At 43.5% G+C, this 18,268-nt stretch overlaps 2 protein-coding genes across 7 annotated transcripts in view; one reads left to right on the plus strand and one right to left on the minus strand.

Annotated features, from left to right (window-relative positions):
* The window catches only part of TDRD1 (tudor domain containing 1), a 34,569-nt gene extending 19,923 nt beyond the window's left edge, over nucleotides 1–14,646 (minus strand). For 4 of the 6 annotated variants that reach the window (XM_064144343.1, XM_064144341.1, XM_064144340.1 and 1 more), the window contains exons 1-10: nucleotides 14,470–14,646; nucleotides 10,891–11,038; nucleotides 10,409–10,514; nucleotides 7,228–7,288; nucleotides 5,623–5,727; nucleotides 5,080–5,256; nucleotides 4,302–4,448; nucleotides 3,312–3,477; nucleotides 2,066–2,149; nucleotides 1,477–1,653 (exon numbers count right to left, since the gene is read on the minus strand). In XM_064144343.1, coding sequence (XP_064000413.1) covers nucleotides 1,477–1,653; nucleotides 2,066–2,149; nucleotides 3,312–3,477; nucleotides 4,302–4,448; nucleotides 5,080–5,256; nucleotides 5,623–5,727; nucleotides 7,228–7,288; nucleotides 10,409–10,514; nucleotides 10,891–11,038; nucleotides 14,470–14,646 — 1,348 coding nt within the window. Of the gene's footprint in view, nucleotides 1–1,476; nucleotides 1,654–2,065; nucleotides 2,150–3,311; nucleotides 3,478–4,301; nucleotides 4,449–5,079; nucleotides 5,257–5,622; nucleotides 5,728–7,227; nucleotides 7,289–10,408; nucleotides 10,515–10,890; nucleotides 11,039–11,227; nucleotides 11,296–13,579; nucleotides 13,685–14,469 lie in introns of those variants that run through there. The other 2 variants (XM_064144345.1, XM_064144344.1) reach the window with 1 other exon arrangement.
* Nucleotides 14,601–18,268, plus strand: part of CCDC186 (coiled-coil domain containing 186) — a 40,810-nt gene continuing 37,142 nt past the window's right edge. The window contains 1 exon segment of the mRNA XM_064144346.1: nucleotides 14,601–14,687. The gene's annotated coding sequence lies outside the window, so the exon portion shown is untranslated.

Here is an 18,268-nt window from a genome sequence, read left to right on the forward strand (position 1 = left end):
TCCTATGTTGGAAAACGTTTGGTGGAGCACTGTGGGAAAATGACTCTTTGTTCACCAATATGGTTAGATGGTGAAATCCACTTTATTTCTGTGATACAATGACTTATATGCACTTCTAGCAAGAGGCGTGCTCCACCAAGATTGGTTACAGTCAGAGGGTCCAGAGTTACATGTAAGGCGTGCATAGGTTAACTTATCACAACATTCTAAGGGTCAGCCTCCAACACCACCCACTCCAGCCCCTTTGGTTATCTAGTCTCTGCCCACTGCAGCTGTGTGTGGGGTGCTCAGCTGTTTACAGCTCGATTTTCTGGGCTACCAGGGCTCCAAGGATGTTCCCAGCACGGGTTGCTCATGTTTATCAATTCTTGCGTTCTGTGCTAACAAGAATTTCTCCAACAATCCTAGACAGCTCTTCAAACAACAGGCACATGGTCAGTGCTTCTTCTGGCTCAAGGACACATTATGCTATCCGTCTACACAGAATGCAAGGGTTGTACAGGTGTACAGAAGAGAAATTGAGTGTGGGAGATAAAAGAGCTTTTCCAGCTGGATGTGTTCTCTTTTAACAGAACATCACCACAAAACAACCAACAAAACCCAACAAAAACAACACACAAACCAAACACCAGCCACCAACCTACTGGCTCCGACAGCACTAGAACATATCCCACAATCTTAGCTCTGGCTCTTACTCTCCCCAGACATCTGTTTATGGGCACTGTGGGAGATGCACCGAAATGCCTTCAGCCTAGCAATATGGTCCACTATAGTGTTACTCGTGGTCTTACAATTTGGTGTAGCAGGAAACACCAAAGCAGGGTTTGGGAACTACTATCTGGCCTTCTTGTACTCAGTCTCAGCATACTATGTCACAAAGAAGCTCAATCCGTACACACAGCTTGTAAGGAAATACTTCCCTCTGGTGGTAAAGCAACAAGGCATCACAGAAACAAGCAAATTAAATAGAAACTCATGAACACTTCTGGAACACGTGAGAACATCTTTAACATTAAATATTTGTAACACAAACTGACTTCAGACTGCTAAAATCCATGCCACACCATTTTTCTACTTTTTGCTACTGACACTGTCCACGAATTATCACCTTAGAGGTTAGTAAGTGATATTAAAGGCTAAGACTGCTAAAAAACATCCTTTGCAACACCATTTTTCTTAAGTGACTGAGGCATAGCCTAATTCTCCAAGGGATCATAGAAGCATACAATCAACCAAGTTGGAAGAGACCTCCAAGATCATCCAAGTCCAACCTATCACCCAGCCCCATCCAATCAACTAGAGCATGGCACTAAGTGCCTCATCCACTCTTCTTGAATGCCTCTGGGGGAGGTGACTCCACCACCTCCCTGGGCAGCCAAATTACAAGACCAGTAACATCTCCCTCCAGCCACTCTATCAGAAGGCAAAAAAATACCACAACAGGTATCACAGAATCTGTTTCAGCGCATCACTTACGGGCACTCTGCATCTGCTGACAGAAAAAGTCTGTTGGATTCCGAACACTGGAAACCACACCAGAAAATGTATCTCCAACATACACACAGATGCACACTGCATCTGAAGGAGCAGAGTCAGGGCATTCTTCATCTTCAGGTAATTCTTCTTGACTTCCCTTAGAATAGTTCTCTGATGCTGTACATGAAAAGCAAACAACCACCAGACAACAGAACAAAATTAACAGTTTACTGATCAAAAACTGAAGGACTCTGAAATGTGCAATCCCATCAGCCAGGATTTAGAGAGATTTTAAGACTGATAAACAGCAAAATAAATTTAAACTTCAAAGTTTACACATGCTAAAGCAGTCTATGCTTTCTGCTGACTTTCTGGACTTTGAAGGCTCTTGCACTATCTGTGAAATTAAGGCTCCCATAATCATCACTAAACAAGTGCTACTGTGACTAGTGAACAGTAGGAGGTGACGTTAGTGAACAGCTATTATGTTTACTACATTCAGAGTATCAAGCAACATGGGAGAAATTACAATTCCCCAAGTGTTTTTTTTTTCCATTTTCTTGCTAAGAAGTTTAATTTGCTTACTTACATCTTGGAGAGTCTGTTCCTTCAGTGTTACTTTCTGGAGTTAAATCAGACATCATTACTGATGGTACATCACTTAGGCAATCTCCTACAACACAGATGTGAGAAACAAAGTCATTTACCACACAAGATAGTCATCATTTAGTTTTATTTCATAACCACCTACTGAGCCTGACCTATATACCCCATCAGATGTAACCATGCTCTATTTATTTGTTGAGCACTTAATATGTTTGCAATTTGAAATAAAAGTGGCTTCATAGTAAATCAGCTACTTGAGTTCTCTCAAAACATTCACAGCTCCACAACTGTTTGACTGAATAAAATGACCAAAGCAGTAACAATCAACACTTCCTTGTAGTAATCAAAGACTTAGCTGAAACATGGATTGCAACTTTTAATGCAAGAATTCCCAACTTAGCTCCACATTTACAAGACTAAATATGCACTGAGTTGCTAAGAGAAATCTTGAAGTTGCTTGTAAGGTCATGGAACAGATGCATACCACATTTCATGAATACTGTGAGATTCTTCTGCCTTTGTTTTTAAGAGGTTGTCAAGTTAGAATGCTTCTCCATTAGTTTGCTGCAAGCAAACATGGAATATGCCCAGCACGACCCTGAAAGAGTTGAAGTTCTTCACCGTAAGGGTGGCGAGACACTGGAACAGGTTGCCCAAAGAGGTGGTGGAAGCCTCATCCCTGGAAATTTTTAAGGCCAGGCTAGATGTGGCTCTGGGCAACCTCATCTAGTGGGAATTGTTCCTCCCATGGCAAGTGGGGGTGGGACTAGATGATCCTTGAGGTCCATCCAACCCCAACAATTCCATGATTCTATGAATTTAGGTAAGACAAAAGTGCATCATCATTTTATAGACTGCAGAGACAAGCTTCCTGCACGTCAAGAATTTCAGCAAGCTAAGAGGATTAGCCACCCATCCCTTTAAAGTTTGTGTGGGCTGCATATCAATGAAAAGGATGTGCTCTTAGCATGTAACTATTCTTGCTTTGCAGATGAAAAAAATATCCAAGCACAGTCTTCCAAAGATGTCAAGAGCATATCTTCTGTATTGACTTGGTTCCACAATTCAAAGCCATACCAAATCAGCTCAGCTGAAAAATCTGAATTCAAAACTCCCTCAAAGACCAGGTGCTCTGCTTGTCTCTATCCACTAAGGTTTGCCATGAGCAGGGAAAGGAGACAGGAAAGATTGATCAAATGCTTTGGTTTCCCTTCTTTCCAAGTACTTACCAAGATCTGGGAAAACAACATCTACAGCAAAATTCAACATCATTTCCTCCTGTACTATGTTAACAACAGTCACTGAACAGTACTTTCCCCTGAGATGGGAAGAAAAGTTGGTGGTGTCTTCATTCCATCCTTTTGCATCATATTTGGCCAAGGAACACTTAATGACCTGGAAAGAATTAGAATTAGAACAGGAGGGAATAGGGAGTTCTTCTGCCCTGTCAAAAAAGCATTAATAACCTTGGAAATACCATCTTGCACATAAAAGTTAAAGCCATTTGAAGTGCTATTAATTCAACTAACTTCTTAACTCTCTTGTAAAGGCTTAGGAAATTAACTTTGAACTGTAAACTACATTTCCTCAGTAGCAAACACTGAGGGCTTTAAATTAAGATTCAAAGGGCTATCAAAATCTTAAGGACCCAGCAGAAAGCCAGTGAACAAACCATGAAAGACTATTCCAACAGTGGCAAGTTGTAGGTCACTGGCTGAAAGAATGCTTCTCTATTTATAGGTAAATATACCAGTTTAAACAGATTAAAGCTAGATCACCTATTTTGTAATGGAAGACATTCACATAGCATGGCAATAAAGTCAGACCAAAGTTTGCCCATACTACTATTGATTTTTCACTACTGCATGGGACCAGATTAGAATATGCAGACAGAATGTCTCCCCTGATGTCCTCCAGCATGTAAGGGACATGTGAACCTAGCCACCCTGAAGGATTCTTTTACCAGCTCAGAACCCAAGAATTCTGAGACTAGAAAGAAAAAAGCCCAGTCAGCCTTTGTCACTCCTATTGTACAACTAAGAACACCTCCTGAACACCTTCAGGATGTAAGCATAGCACAGTATAGCAGGTTTTGTGCATCCCTTTCACTGAACACAACATACTGTGATAAGGACAGTTACTCTGAGACGCAAATTACACTCGTTTTGCAGCCATTCATTTAAAAGACTTTCATCTACTGTCAAGGAAACAGAACTCACACTAGGAGGAAACAGCAGTTCATTGTCTTTGTGTAGAACTTTAATGCAGGAGAATGGAATATTTTCATTATTTCCATAATCTATATAGAATACATGTGCTTTCTTTTGTACTTTATCCACATCTTCTACCAGTGCTCTACGCCAGCTCTGTGGAGGAATAAACAATAATCTTAGTAAGAACAAAACATTTTTCTTTACTTCATCAGGTTTATCAAAGGCACTTAACAGCTCCAAAGTCAGTCAGATAAACATGGCTCACTGCAGTGTTCATTGCTGCAAAGCTAAAATTCTACTCCTATGGATGTTGGCTGCCATATAGCAAATCAAGAATTTGCTAACAGTGGAGGAAGAAAAGGAGAAGAAACACAAAAATGCAATGGGAATGAAAACAGGAACTAGGTGTGTCTACAGAAACACAACTAAGAAGGTCAGATAAGAAATTAAGTAAGAATAACTTCCATAAATAAGCAGAGTCATATTCCAAAAGAGTTCTAAGTACAGAAGTTTAAATTTGCTAAAAAACACACACAGCCTCAAATAACAGTAGGGCAAACTTGGCTCAAGTACAGAAACACATAGAAGAAAGCTTCTTAGAGAGAAGAAAGAAAATCACAGCCTTGAGTTCTAGATGTTCTAAAGCTAGCCACTACCACAATTCCACCATAATAAACTAATCTCTAAAAAAGTAGCCCTCACTGGCAAAGGCATAAAAGTAAATAATGCAAAACACTTAAGAGCCCAACATAGAATGCTTATTTTATGGACAACCAGATGTTACCTGATCCAAAGAACATCTTACAACACAGACTTCCCCTCTGACAGCATTGTGGTGCTCCTTAATAAACATGTGACTGTCTTGCAGTTTCACAGCCGCTTTATTCATCTGGTCTAAAACTTCTGGAGAACACATCTGTATATAAAATTCACTTGGGCTCTTGAACTCTGTTATTTTACCCTAAAGATAAAAGCCATAGTGATGGTAACCAAGCTGGAACAACCTGCAGTGTACTATCCAGGTCAATGTTCATGTTGATAAATGCATTTCACTCCGTAGGTGATTTTGTACTTTTGGCTTGGATCTAGCAGCAATTAACTGCAGGGAGGAAAATCAGTGATATTTCCCTGATTTTCACAATCTTCTTTACTTACTGCTCCCCTCCCCCCCCTCCCCCATAGCCCTGCTTGTATCTACTTATTTTTATAAAAAGTAACAGGAATTCTGCACAATTTGCAAAATGAGCTGAGGTGACACACAGCTATATATGCTTAACAAAACTTCAAATGCAAGCCAACAAACTATTGCAGGATTCTTTCAAAGTACCTGTATTTCCATAGCTTTTTTGATCCCTAAAGTCTGGAGATCTGAAAGCATTACTTTCTTGACATGCTTTTCTGTCTTTAGAGAATCCACAGATGCTGAATTATCCTATCAGAAAAAAAAAGCCAAAAACCTTATTATGTTTAAACTGGAGTTGTTCAGCTCTAGTTCCTTACAGTAACAAATAAAAAGAACTTTTTATCACCCCAAGGAACACGTAAAAAGTGCTTTTGTTGACTTGAGGTACACTGGGCAGACAATGAAAGATGAGTGCTTTAGCATCACACATTCACCTCTTCCTTTCACACCTGTTTTATAGGACAATGAAGCTGTACTGCCTCCTTGTGATGTTCTCAAACACAAGGAATTGGATTCCACCTGCTTTCTTTTAGCTCTAACAGCACAGAGCAGATTATAGATGACATCCATTTTCAGAAGTCTAGATGTTTAGTGTGACCTGCTGAATTCCTGTAACATCTACAGACACCTGAAAAAAGTAACCTCATCACATCCTCAGGGAAAACTTCTACAGTTGGACCAAGATACTGTAGCCAAAGCATTGTGACCAAGACTACTGCTGCAACTGCCAACTAATTGTTTACTTGCAACTAAGATCCTTCACTAAAAAAGCACTTAGCAATAGCAAGAGATGTAAGTATTGCTCAGTACAGAAAAATAAACTCTTCTACTTCGTTGCAACTTCAGTTTCAGAAGATGAGCTATGAAAAAATAAAGCTTTCTTTTACTTCAAAACAAACTGGATACAAACAGATTATCCATATTGGACATCCTCTTTATAGAAAGGTCCCCCACTATCATTTCATAAGACTTATTTAAATACACTCACAAGAACATACATACAGTGGAAACTTATCAGAATGAAGTAACAGAAGTTTCATGACTCAAAATGAAATCTCTCTTCTGAATTGCTTCAAAAAGGTAAAGAGGTGAATGAGCTACTTCAATGAAGTGCACAACAAACTTTTCCCCTACAGTGCAAATGTAAGGCTAGCTAGAGGTATGCACATTTACTTGCTTTCTTAAGTATGACCCAAAGAAACCACAGGCAGTAAAATCATCTCCTGCAGAGGAGTTTCCAGAAGACTACAGGAAACGTCTGTCTGAAAGTAAGATCAAGAGAGGCTTCAAAACAATACAGAGGAGACCTGCATCACGTTTAACTCCTGCTATGGCAAAGAAGCAAAAGTTTATCTGAGTCTGTTACTGTACAATACTACAGCACATGTATTTCTGCAATAATTTACAAGGCTCCAAGCATCAGATCATCATTTATGCAGAAAACACCACCAGAACTCTTCTAAACTGAACCAGCCACATCTGTTTCCTTCCTAACATATTTCTCCAGCAACATCACACACTTGATTTTTCACAGATGTTTATTCAAACAAAACTCAAGTTATCTGATTGTTTTGCTAAGGGCTCCAGAAGTAACAAATCTCTGAATACTTCTCCCAGTAACTTTTGAAGCACTAAAAGGAGATTGTAACCTCTGGATGTTTTTCCTTTCCTGTACAGGTTAAATTAAGCATATTCCAACTAGCTCACAGCAGACCCACTCAAAACATAGTGAAAATGGTATTCTTATACCTTAAGGTAAACTTCCTTCTCGGTTTTAGCAGGTAAACTGCCTCCATCATCATTACTTAAGCTGTAATCAAAAGAACAAGATATTAATGTTGAAGAACTGAAAGACATGTAAGAAACATTTGTAATATCTACTTGTAAAAAGAACAATAAGGCTGTGTTCACAGCATGCACATTTTGTCAACTTTTATTCCTCCTTCGAGAAAATGCAGAATGGCTAACTCATTAGTTTCCCACCACCCAACATCTTGTGGTTTTCCTGATGCCATCAACAAATTATTTTTTACTATAATGGAGAGTTAAACTTCGACTATTATTGTGGAGCTCTGCTAACACTGTAATCCCAAACCAACTGTATGAACTACAAAATCACCCCAGAAAAAGGTTAGTTTTGACTGAAGATATAATAGCCAGATAACACATATGCCAGATTGTTCCTGTGCCCTCCTCATTCAGTCACTGTAGCAAAACTTGCAGAAATAAGATGGCTTGTAAATTTAGATATAGAATCACAGAATGCACTGGGCTTGAAAGGACAGGAGAGATGTTGAGATGCTGGAGCGTGTCCAGAGAAGGGCAACGAAGCTGGTGAAGGGCCTGGAACACAGACCCTATGAGGAGAGGGAGCTGGGGTTGTTTAGCCTGAAGAAGAGGCTCAGGGGTGACTGCATTGCTGTCTACAACTACCTGAAGGGACATGATAGCCAGGTGGGGGTTTGCCTCTTCTCCCAGGCAACCAGCAATAGAACAAGGGGACACAGTTGCATCGGGGTAGGTATAGGCTGGATGTTAGGAGGAAGTTCTTCACAGAGAGTGATTGGCATTGGAATGGGCTGCCCAGTGAGGTGGTGGAGGCACCGCCCCTGGAGGTGTTCAAGCAAAGACTGGATGAGGCACTCGGTGCCAGAGTCTAGTTGATTGGATAGGGCTGGGTGATAGGTTGACTGGATGATCTTGGAGGCCTCTTCCAACCTGGTTGATTCTATAACATTTAAAGGACATCTAGTCAAATCTTCCTGTATTAGGCAGTGACATCCCAACATAGATTACAGCCCCATCAAGTCTGACTTTGAATGTCTCCAGGAATGGGGTCTACAGCACCTTCATGGTCAACCTGTTTCAGTGTTCCACCACCCTCATATCCACCCTAGTATCCAAATCTAAATCTACCTTTCTCCAGTTTAAAACCATTGCCCCTTGTCTGCAGGCCTTTGTAAACAGTCCCTCCTCAGCTTTCTTGTAGGCCTCCTTCAGGTACTGGAAGATTGCTCCCCAGAGCCTCCTCTTCTCCAGGCTAAACAATCCCAGCTCTCTCAGCCTGTCTTTGTAAGAGAGTGCTCCATATGCTCTGATCACTTTTTTGTGACGCTGTTCAATCTGTGTCCCTCTTATGTAGAGTGCCTTGGAGATGGACACAGTAATTCAGGTAAAGTCTCACCAGAGCAGCGTACAGTGGCAGAATCATCTCTCTCAACCTGCTGGCCACACTTCTTTTGATGCAGCCCAGAAGGCAAATTGTGCTGTGGGCTGCAAGTGCACATTATTGGTTCATGCCCAGCTTCTCATCTACTAGTATCTCCAAGTCCTTTTCTGCAAGGCTGCTCTCAATCTCGTCACCTCCCAGCCTGTACTGATAATGAGAATTGTTCTGACCCAGGTGCAGGATCTGGCAACATGTCTTCTTGACCCTTCTGGGGTTCGCTTGGGCCCTGACTTGTCCAGGTCCCTCTGGCATGTTGACTGCACCACTCAGTTTGATGTCACCTGCAAACTTGCTCAGGATGCATTTGACCCCACTGTCTAGATCCCTGATGAAGATATTAAACAGCACTGGTCCCAGTGCAGACCTCAAAGCGACACCACTTGGCACATGTCTCCATTCAGACATCAAGCCACTGATCACTACCCTCAGAGTGCCACCATCTAGCAAATTCCCTATCCACTGAATGATTCACCCATCAAATCCTTCTCTCTCCAATTTAAAGATGACAGTGTTGTGGAGGACCATGTCAAAAGCCTTGCAGAAGTCCAGATAGATGACATCCATTGCCCTTTCCTTGTCCAATAATGCAATCTAGAAAGCTACTAGGTTTGTCAGCCAGGACTTGCACTTAAAGCCATGCTGATGTTTAAAATCACTTCTGTCTTCCACGTGACTCATCAGAACTTCTAGGAGGCTCTGTTCCACAATCTTCTCAGGCACAGAGGCGACACTGACAGGTTAGCAGTTCCCAAGGTCCTCCTTTGTACCTCTTGCAAAAATGGGTGGAATGCTTCTCTTCTTCTGGTCACCAGGGACTTCACCTGACTGCCAGGGCTTTCAAGTATCATGGAAAGCAGCTTAACAGCGACATCAGCCAATTCTCTCAGGACTCTAGGATGCAACTCATCAGGTCCCATAGACTTGTGTATGTTCAGGTTCCTCAGGTGATGAAAACCTTTGTCTTCACTTACTGTGGAAGGGACTTTGTCCCCCTGGTCCCAGTCTTGCAGTCCTTCAACTCAGAAGGTATGAGAAGAGAGGCTGCCAGTAGAAGACCAAGGATAACTGTCTGCAGATTCATCAGACTGCGATCATCACTCCTTCCTAGACCCTGTCAACTTAAATGCTCAGATCACTCCCTGAAACTGTGCCAAGACAGTTAATTTGTCCCATATCATAACCTAATTGGTGCTCACTTTAATTAGAAGAGATTAGGAAGTGATCTCTCATGCATCTTAGCTGGCATGACACAAAGCAGTAATGAGCAGCTAGAGACTGGCCTGGCTGAGACAACTTCTTCTATCTGCAACTGTACTCAAAGATAAAACATCCACAAAGTTCACTGAGGGTATACAGGTAGATTCAAAATGTGCCTCTTCAGAGCGTTAAATGCAATCCATTAACCATGCCACTGCTGAAAAGCAAAGTCTTGTTTCTCCTCCCTTCCCTACATCATCAACTGCAACAGCAAAGTCGTGTGGTTGATACTCCTGCTGCACATTTATAGTTCTGACCCAAACAACGCTTTTGTATCATCACACAACAGACCTTGCAAGCTGCCCTTCTAAAGCAGCAGAGCTAGTCTAAGGATAAGCAACACATTTTACTGTAATAGTGTCATTACAGAGTCTTTAGAGTTGCATTGGGAGAGACACCACACTTCTGCTAAGATTATTTGGCAGAACTCTTTAACAAACTTACTTCTCTTTAATTGGGTCACACACAATACGATGTGCTGGCCAATCTTTTTTCTGACAATCTACAGAGCAGTAGCTTATCTGCTTGCACTGGGAACATCTGAGTGATCCTAAAAAACAAGTGAGAGATACCTGTATCAGAAGAGCAGATATAGACTGCATTGTTAAATGAACTACAAGACTTTTTTCTCTACAGTTCTAAGCAGAGACAAACAAATATTTGTATTCACACATAGCTATCAATGACTACTGCCCCACATGTCCCAAATTCCTGCTGTTAAATTTAACAAAGGAAAAAAAAAAGTCAAAGCATTTTTTATTAAGAGTTCTCTTTTGATTAACAGTTTTATAACTCAAATTCTGAATAGTTGCTCTACTTGCATAGGAGATAAAAACAACCATTTCAAGACATTCCTAAGCAAACTTGATCCAGTTTTGCTCACAGATATCCTATCTACCATAGACTATGGGACAACAGGCACCTACCAGAGAGGCCACAATAATGGCAAGTCGTCATATCAGAGGCTGATTTTATTGAACTGAAGAGATTTTTATCCAAGTCGTTAGAGGCAGCACGTTCAAATGAGTATTGTGATTTCCTTGGCTTCTTCTGACGCAAATTAGAACGCGACATCTGTGAGAGAAAAATCTTAAAAGCGATTCTTACCAGAAGGAAGCTGCCCATTAGGATACAAATGCTGCAGTAGATTAAATATGACAGCAAAGTGTCCAGTCAAAGTTCCAGAAACAGCAAATATCTACAAAGACTTTTCTGCTCTCCAAAACAGATTATTTGGGACAAATGGAAAATGTGGTAACTCACAGCACTTCCCTTCTCAGCTCCAGCCAAATGCAAGCTCCCCCTACCAGTTAAGTGTTCCATGGAACGTCCTAGAAGCACAAGTATTTGGAAAGAGGGTTTGAACAATTTTACAAAGGCATTAACAATGCTAAACTGTGCCTGTCTGCCATGGAGGGTAGCAGAAGCCCTTAGCAGGCCTCCCTGTTGTGAAAGTTATAGTGTCTCACATTAATGCCAAGAGCCTCGCAAAACCAAAACAATCCTTCAGTCCCATGAGAAAGTCTCTCCCTAGTCGAGATAAAAGGTAAACAATGGCCACTGTTTTGGTTAGGGGGAACGGCAGTTCTCATGCCCGCTCAACACCTGGTGTGGGCCGAGCTTGGGGTGGTCTTAGAAGTTGTTTTGGTAAAAATTGTCCAATTATATGGGTTAATTATAATTTGTGCCAATCTGTAAGAATAACGTAAAATAGCCTGGACTGGTGGGTTACATCTCTTTTGAACATTATAAAATGGTGTGCCTTCCTGGATCGGCAGCTTGCTGGTACCTGCTCCTACCTGCTCGCTCGCTAGCCTGCCTGCTTGCCTCGCTTCTGCTCCGGTGACCTCTCGTTCCTGATCGGCCCTGCCCGACGAGGGGCCCGCAGAGGCCCGAAACCCGCTTGGGCCCGATCCTGACAAACAAAGGGACACCTGCTCAAACTTTGAATCCTGCTAATCTGAACCGCTGAATCGTGAGTAAACCAAAGCAAGAACTCCTCACCTAAAGACTGAGTAACTTTAAAGACTCAGAAGACCTCTAGAGAAATCACAGACTCTCCTTTATCTGCTATTTTCTGAAATGTTATTCTACAACTTCAATCCTAAAAGAACTCACGTGGGGAATTTAGTTCGGGAGGGGGATCTCCGTGTTTGAGCAATAAATCACTTGAAAATCCACAAGTGAGTCTCCACGCATTTCCCTCACAACCTCCCAAACTACCTTCCGTGACACTGTCTTACAAAGTATTTGCCAGAAGACACAAGGCTCTTGTCTACTCCTACTATTCTGCTAGCTATTTGAGGAAAAGGAGAGGCCAGGGCCATGACATACCCTGGAAGTCACTTCTTGTTATGCGGATGCTACGTTTATTCAGACCTGCTATCAACAGTATTATTAAAGCAACATTCATGCTCTCTGCTTATCACTCAGAGTAAGCCTTAATATCCTCCACCCATAAATTTGTTTCAGCTAACGCTGCTCAGCAGGAATAACAGCAAAAAAACCAAACAAATATGTAATTCCCAATACGCATACAGCAAAAATCCAGGATAGACCAATTCCACAGTAGCTGAAAGAGTACAAGTTTCTTTCAGTACTGCTGAAGCTGTGGCCTATGCTAAGTTTATGTTTAGCTTTGTGACATCCAGAAACAAAAGACTCTGAACGGAGAGATTTTTACTTGTAATGGGTATCTTACAAGACTTGTGGCCTTCCCCAGTACTCCTTATCAAACAACTCTTACAAGACAAGCATTTCGCTAACACTGCACACCAACACTCTATGAACCAGGATTTTATAAGTTGTTGACTCAATCATCTACAAAAAATTTGTTCCAGCTGTAGCCTGTTCCACCTCAGCCCAAGCTCTCCACTGAGGCAACAAAAAACTTATATGGCCTTTTTTCCCTACCCAGAAACATTTTCATCAGGTAAATCTTGCCCAAACTAGAACTCTTGCCAAGCACGAAATAAAGCTGCCTCTGTTATAAAGATGGCTGCATACCAAGCTATTTCAGATCTTCCAGAATCATCTTCCTCCTTTCCCCATCTGGACTAAAGGAGAACATGCATCATAAAGTACTGAGACGCCAACGAAAGCAAGAGTTCCTTCAGCAGAGTTTCCAGTTCCCACTGCACATTATCTGTGCCACATTTTTTAGGACTCAAATTATCCTGGTTCTTCAATTATCTAAGACATTCCAGCCACACAAGCTTGGGCAATTCGAAGTTAACTGTATTTGTAAGCCGTAATCATAACGTTTATTCAGTAATCAAGCACACAACTAATTACAGAAGAACAAAGCTGCAATATCTTTAATCAAGCTTCGGACAAGCTTTTTACTGCACTTGTACTGCAGCTGAATCGTTGCATCAATCACTTAAAATGAATGTGCAAACAAAGCAGAGCTGTCTTTGGACTAACACTGCAACCACCTCAACCAGAAATGAGCTTTTTCAACCGCAACTGAGAACTAACTACCGGTTAACTACCACTCAGAACAACAGCTAACCGTCCGCCACCACAACGCCTGCAGCGAGGCTCGGCCGGTGTAGGCCAAACCGCCAGACTCACGCTGCCACCCCCACGTCCCTTTCCTCCCTCAGAGCAGACCTCTGCGGCCCAGGCTGCAGCACACGGGAAACGGCACCAACACCTCACAGGACAGCCGAGAGGAGAGCAGCGAAAGATAATGCCCCAGCCACGCCACAGCCACACTCAGCCGCGTCCCACTCCCCTCAGCTCCGAGCGACGACTGGCCGGCGGGCCGAGAACACGTGCTGCCCCGGCGGGTTATAGCTGCCGCCCAGCGGTGCGGAGGAGCTTCCGCTCACAGTGAGCGGCCAGGGCAGCACTCGGTGTCTCCTGCTGTAGAGCAAAGCTTGGGTGACTGACAAGGGTTGAGGTGATCGCCAGCTGGGGGTGGGCGCCCTCTCAGCAGGTGAGCGGGCAACGTGATTGGCACCCCCTGGGCAGTGCTGCTCTGGTCATGTTGCCTGGCACTGTGGAGAGCCACAGAATTATAAGAGCTGGAACTCCATGAAATCCCAGACATCAGATGGCATACCTAGAAAGTTTGTATGTTTAAATAAAGGGAGATTAAAAAAATAAACCCACATCTCTCCCGGTTGGAATATTTATACATATGTTCTAAATTATCTGCGGTGTGAAGTTTCGCAGTTTCAGTTCTTAAAGCTGTTAGCGCCTTCAACTCACGTCTCGTTTTTTGCCCCTCAATCTGTTATTAGCGTGCTTAAAAGCAGTGGCTGTGGGAGGGCAGCGAGAGCACAGAAGAGCGGCGGCGGCGTGACCCGTCTCGCCGTCACTGCAAGGCGCTCCCGAACTGCTCCGGCACGGGTACCGCCAGGGACAGAGCTGTCCAGTCCTCGCTGCATCACCGACTCCAGTCCTTAACCGCCCTCACTTTGAACGTGTTGGGGAATTTTCCCTAACGCCGACCTGCAGCACTCGGCTGGGCGGGACTACCGCCTGCAAAGACATACCCCGTCCCGCCGACACGGTCCCCACGACGGGCTCTCATCGATCCCACCCACTGCGGGCTGGCCGCGCCTCTTCCCGCCCCCGGTCCCTGCACCGGAGCACCGCCCGCGACGCCATTTTTGTTGATGTGTCAGCTCGCCGGCACGGTGGCGGCGGCGGGCGGAGTACACCGCCGCCATGGGTTAGCTGCCGCCTTCTCTGCTAGCTTCGCAGTGAGCGGGTGAGTGGACCGCGCCGGAGGGCAGGCAGGTGCCGGGGTGTTCGTTGCTGGTGCTTTTCATCCCCGCGTAGCTCCGCAGGCATTGCTCGGCTCTCGGGAGGGGGCGGTGCGAAGGGAGCCTGCGTCCGAGGGTGCCGGGATGAGGAGGGATGTGACGGTTTGGCGCCCCGCGGAGGGCTTAGGGAGGAGGGCTCTGTCGGTGAGCCGCTCCGGCTGCCTGTCGCGGCGTGCCGGAGTCATCTGGCGTTAAACCCCTAGGGGAATGTGGTCGCGCCGGGCTCGCAGGGGCCGCGGGGGCGGAGGGAGTCATCTCCCAGTTGTCTCGACGCCATGGTGGCTGTTGCGAAGGGCTCTGCATACGCAGGTGAGGGCACTTGGTTGGCGGCGGTCGCGCCAGGTCCGTGGGTGAAGCTCGGGGTGTGCTGGGAGGAGGGATGACACGAGGTCCCGGGGGACGAAGTCCTGCCTTAGTAGCACCTTAAGAGTCAGGAGCTCTCTAGCCGGCAGCTCTCGTTCCTGTGCCGGCCCATGAGCTCTTTGTTTCTTGACATCTTTCTTCCCCTCGTAATTAACCAGGTTGTCCTGGTTGGCTGGTTGTATGTTAATTTCATTGTGTGGCTAAATAATTAGATAACCAAACCCAGGCACCGTTAGAGCAGTGTGAAGGTTATTTTTTTCAGAGCCAGCTGCAGTGTTGAGGTAAGAGTACGTGTCCTTCTTTAGCAGATGGTATTTGCAAAAGCTGCTTGCGCTTCTGGGCTGGAAAACAGAAAGCTTTACTGCAACTTCAGCGAGATGATTGTGATTTAAGCTTGAGGGTCTGGGCTCTTGTCCTGGAAAACAGTCTGCATAGATGAGTCTGGTACATGTATATACTTGCAGTGAGACTTTTGCAGGCCAGGAGAAGATCTCTTGCAGAACTGAAGATTAGAAAAGCCGTGATTTGGCTTTATTATGGTTTCTCTTAAGTCTTGTAAATCTCTTTTATATACTTTAAAATCTTTTGAGCAGAACACACTAAAAAGCTACTGGTGATCACTGCCCCTTGTATGCTCTGTGGTACGAGGAAATAGTTGAAACAGCATGAGCTGCAGCTGCATTGTAAAGCCCACAAGGAAATGTAATCACCAGTTACTGGCAGCAGTGAATGCTTGTGTTGCTATTGACTTTAGGAGATGGTTAAGCTCTAAAAGTATGTGAAACTGAAAGTCTGAAGATGTTTCATAAGACTGTCAGTTTGAAATGTCATCCATTTTCATAGAATCATAGAATTTTATGGAGAAACAAAAAAGTAGATGTATTCTGTGTTGCCTTTGACTCCTTTTCCATTTAGTCATCCTTTCATGCCTTGGCTTTCAAACAGCATTTTCTATTGTTTTGTAAGACTTAATCTGGGGTTATTGACAGATGTTTGCTAGTTTTTTGAGGGTCACTGTTTCAGAGTGTTCAGAGAAGGACAGAAGAATCAAGTACAGAGAATGGTTTCCTTGGTCCTAATTATCAGGGATGTTAACCATCACTACCCAAAGCTCATACAGAATTTGCCGAAGCTGGCTTTTTACAGAGATATGGGAAAAAAATAAGCACTTTTCTGGATGCAGTGGTGTTATGAGGCAGGACAAATATGTTAAATTGGTATTCTGCAATTTTTGTGAACATTACCAGTAGTTGGCAATATCCTATACTGGACTTAACTCTCGTGTTGCCAAACACGGTGTTGGGAAGCTTTAACAGGTAATTTTGAAGTCGCAGACATGACCCTGCTGGCTCAAACTGAACAGAGGTGAGGAAAAAAATCTCTTCAGGAACAAATTGGTGTCAGAAGATTGGAGAAAAGCAGACATGAAGGCATGATGCTGACACCCTGAAAGGTTACAGTAGTCCCATTGCTAGTATGGTATTGGTTGCCAAGGGGTGTAGGTGAAACTGATTTTCTTTACTTAGAACAGGAAGAGTTCTGTGTGTTTTGTTTGTAAATCTTCAAGCATCCAAGTCTCATTTGAAGTTCACAGTCTAAGGACACTGCTGCTAATATTTGTTTTCCCCTGAGACCTGAGCTCTCAAACTTGGAACTAGTATGGTAACAAATAGCACTCAAGTTGTGTCCCATGACTTACGATGGGATCAAGTCCAGTCCTACTCATTAAACCGTAACTGCTGAACATTATTTTGGATTTTTGCTGTTACTTGGCTCTGTGTATGGAGTTAGTATTGCCATAATATTAACCACTTGCATGAGAAAACCTGGTGTTGCCTTTGCAGGAATTCACACAGTAACGCTCAGCTACCTAACTTGTGACATAGGCAAAGAAAAGCAAAGATAAAGTTTGAATAAACCTTGTTTTCTAAAGCACTTGACTCACGTTAAAAGAATTGATAGTAATGCTGAGCTTTGTACCTTGGCACCGTGCACAATCCGTGCTTATGTAAAAGATTAAAAAAGAGGAAAATAATTGAGATAATTTTTAAGCTGTTAAAAGTAGGGGAATCCTGAGACTACCTGCTGTGTGTACACACCATTCCAGTCTCCTCCCTTCAAGCACACGCATCGAAGCAAAGTCTCTATGTGAGCTGAATCGGGGAGCTGTGTCAAGTTAGGTCTGGGCTGGAGGACTCAGTGTCCTAGTACACCTCTAGCTTTACCACTTGTGCCGGTGAGTCACACTTGTCCTGTCTCTATTGCAGTCCTCTTCCTTTCTGTGTAGATGGAACCACGGGATCAGGATTGCAGAGTGTTGGAAGTGACCTCTGGAGATCAACAACATGTCAGAGCATCTAGCATAGTTCTCACAGGAACATATCCAAAGGGGTCTCCAGAGAAGGAAACTCCACAACTTTTCTGGGGAGCCTATTCCGGTGCTCTGTGATCCTTACGGTAAAGAAGTTCTTCCTCATGTTAAGGTGGAATTTCCTGTGCTGTAGTTTACTTCCATTGGCCCTTGTCCTATCACAGGGCACAAGTGAGAAGAGACTGTCCCTTCCTTCCTGACACCGTTTCCTTCTTGCCAGTATTAGGTGAAATCCCAAGAATCTTCCGTCTAAATCAGAGCTGTATCTTGTACTCAGCCTTTGGCAAAAGTAAGTAATAGGAGAGCTACTGTAGATGGGACTCAGGTATGTTTCTGTGTGATCTGGTATACGTGCTCTGGCAGGGGGGTTGCACTAGATGAGCTTTCAAGGTCCCTTCCAGGCCCTGCCATTCTGCCAGTCTGTGTTTGTTTTGTTTCCTATGTATGTGACCTGTAAGTACCAGGATATCATCATCACCACCCTCTCGCTGTTTTGTATGGAATACAGGTGGTGGTGATCAACTTCATCTCTTCTTGTGATCTTCCTTTTTGGACTTTTTCATGGTTATTGTGATGCTTTTTAGTCCACTTCATCTCTTTTTATAGTGTTTTATCACTTGTAAAATTCGGTGGCTTGCTACTCCAACTACCTTTAGATGTGAGATGTAACCAGATGCATTTCAAATAGTCCTTCTGGGTTTTTGTTTGTACATCTCATGCTAGATTATGCAAAAAAATCTGGGGTTTTGTGCACTTTCTATCCCAGTCCCTTTTGATTATGTTGTGTGCTAG

This window comes from Pogoniulus pusillus, chromosome 6, assembly GCF_015220805.1.
Source record: "Pogoniulus pusillus isolate bPogPus1 chromosome 6, bPogPus1.pri, whole genome shotgun sequence".
NCBI classification, from domain to species: domain Eukaryota; kingdom Metazoa; phylum Chordata; class Aves; order Piciformes; family Lybiidae; genus Pogoniulus; species Pogoniulus pusillus.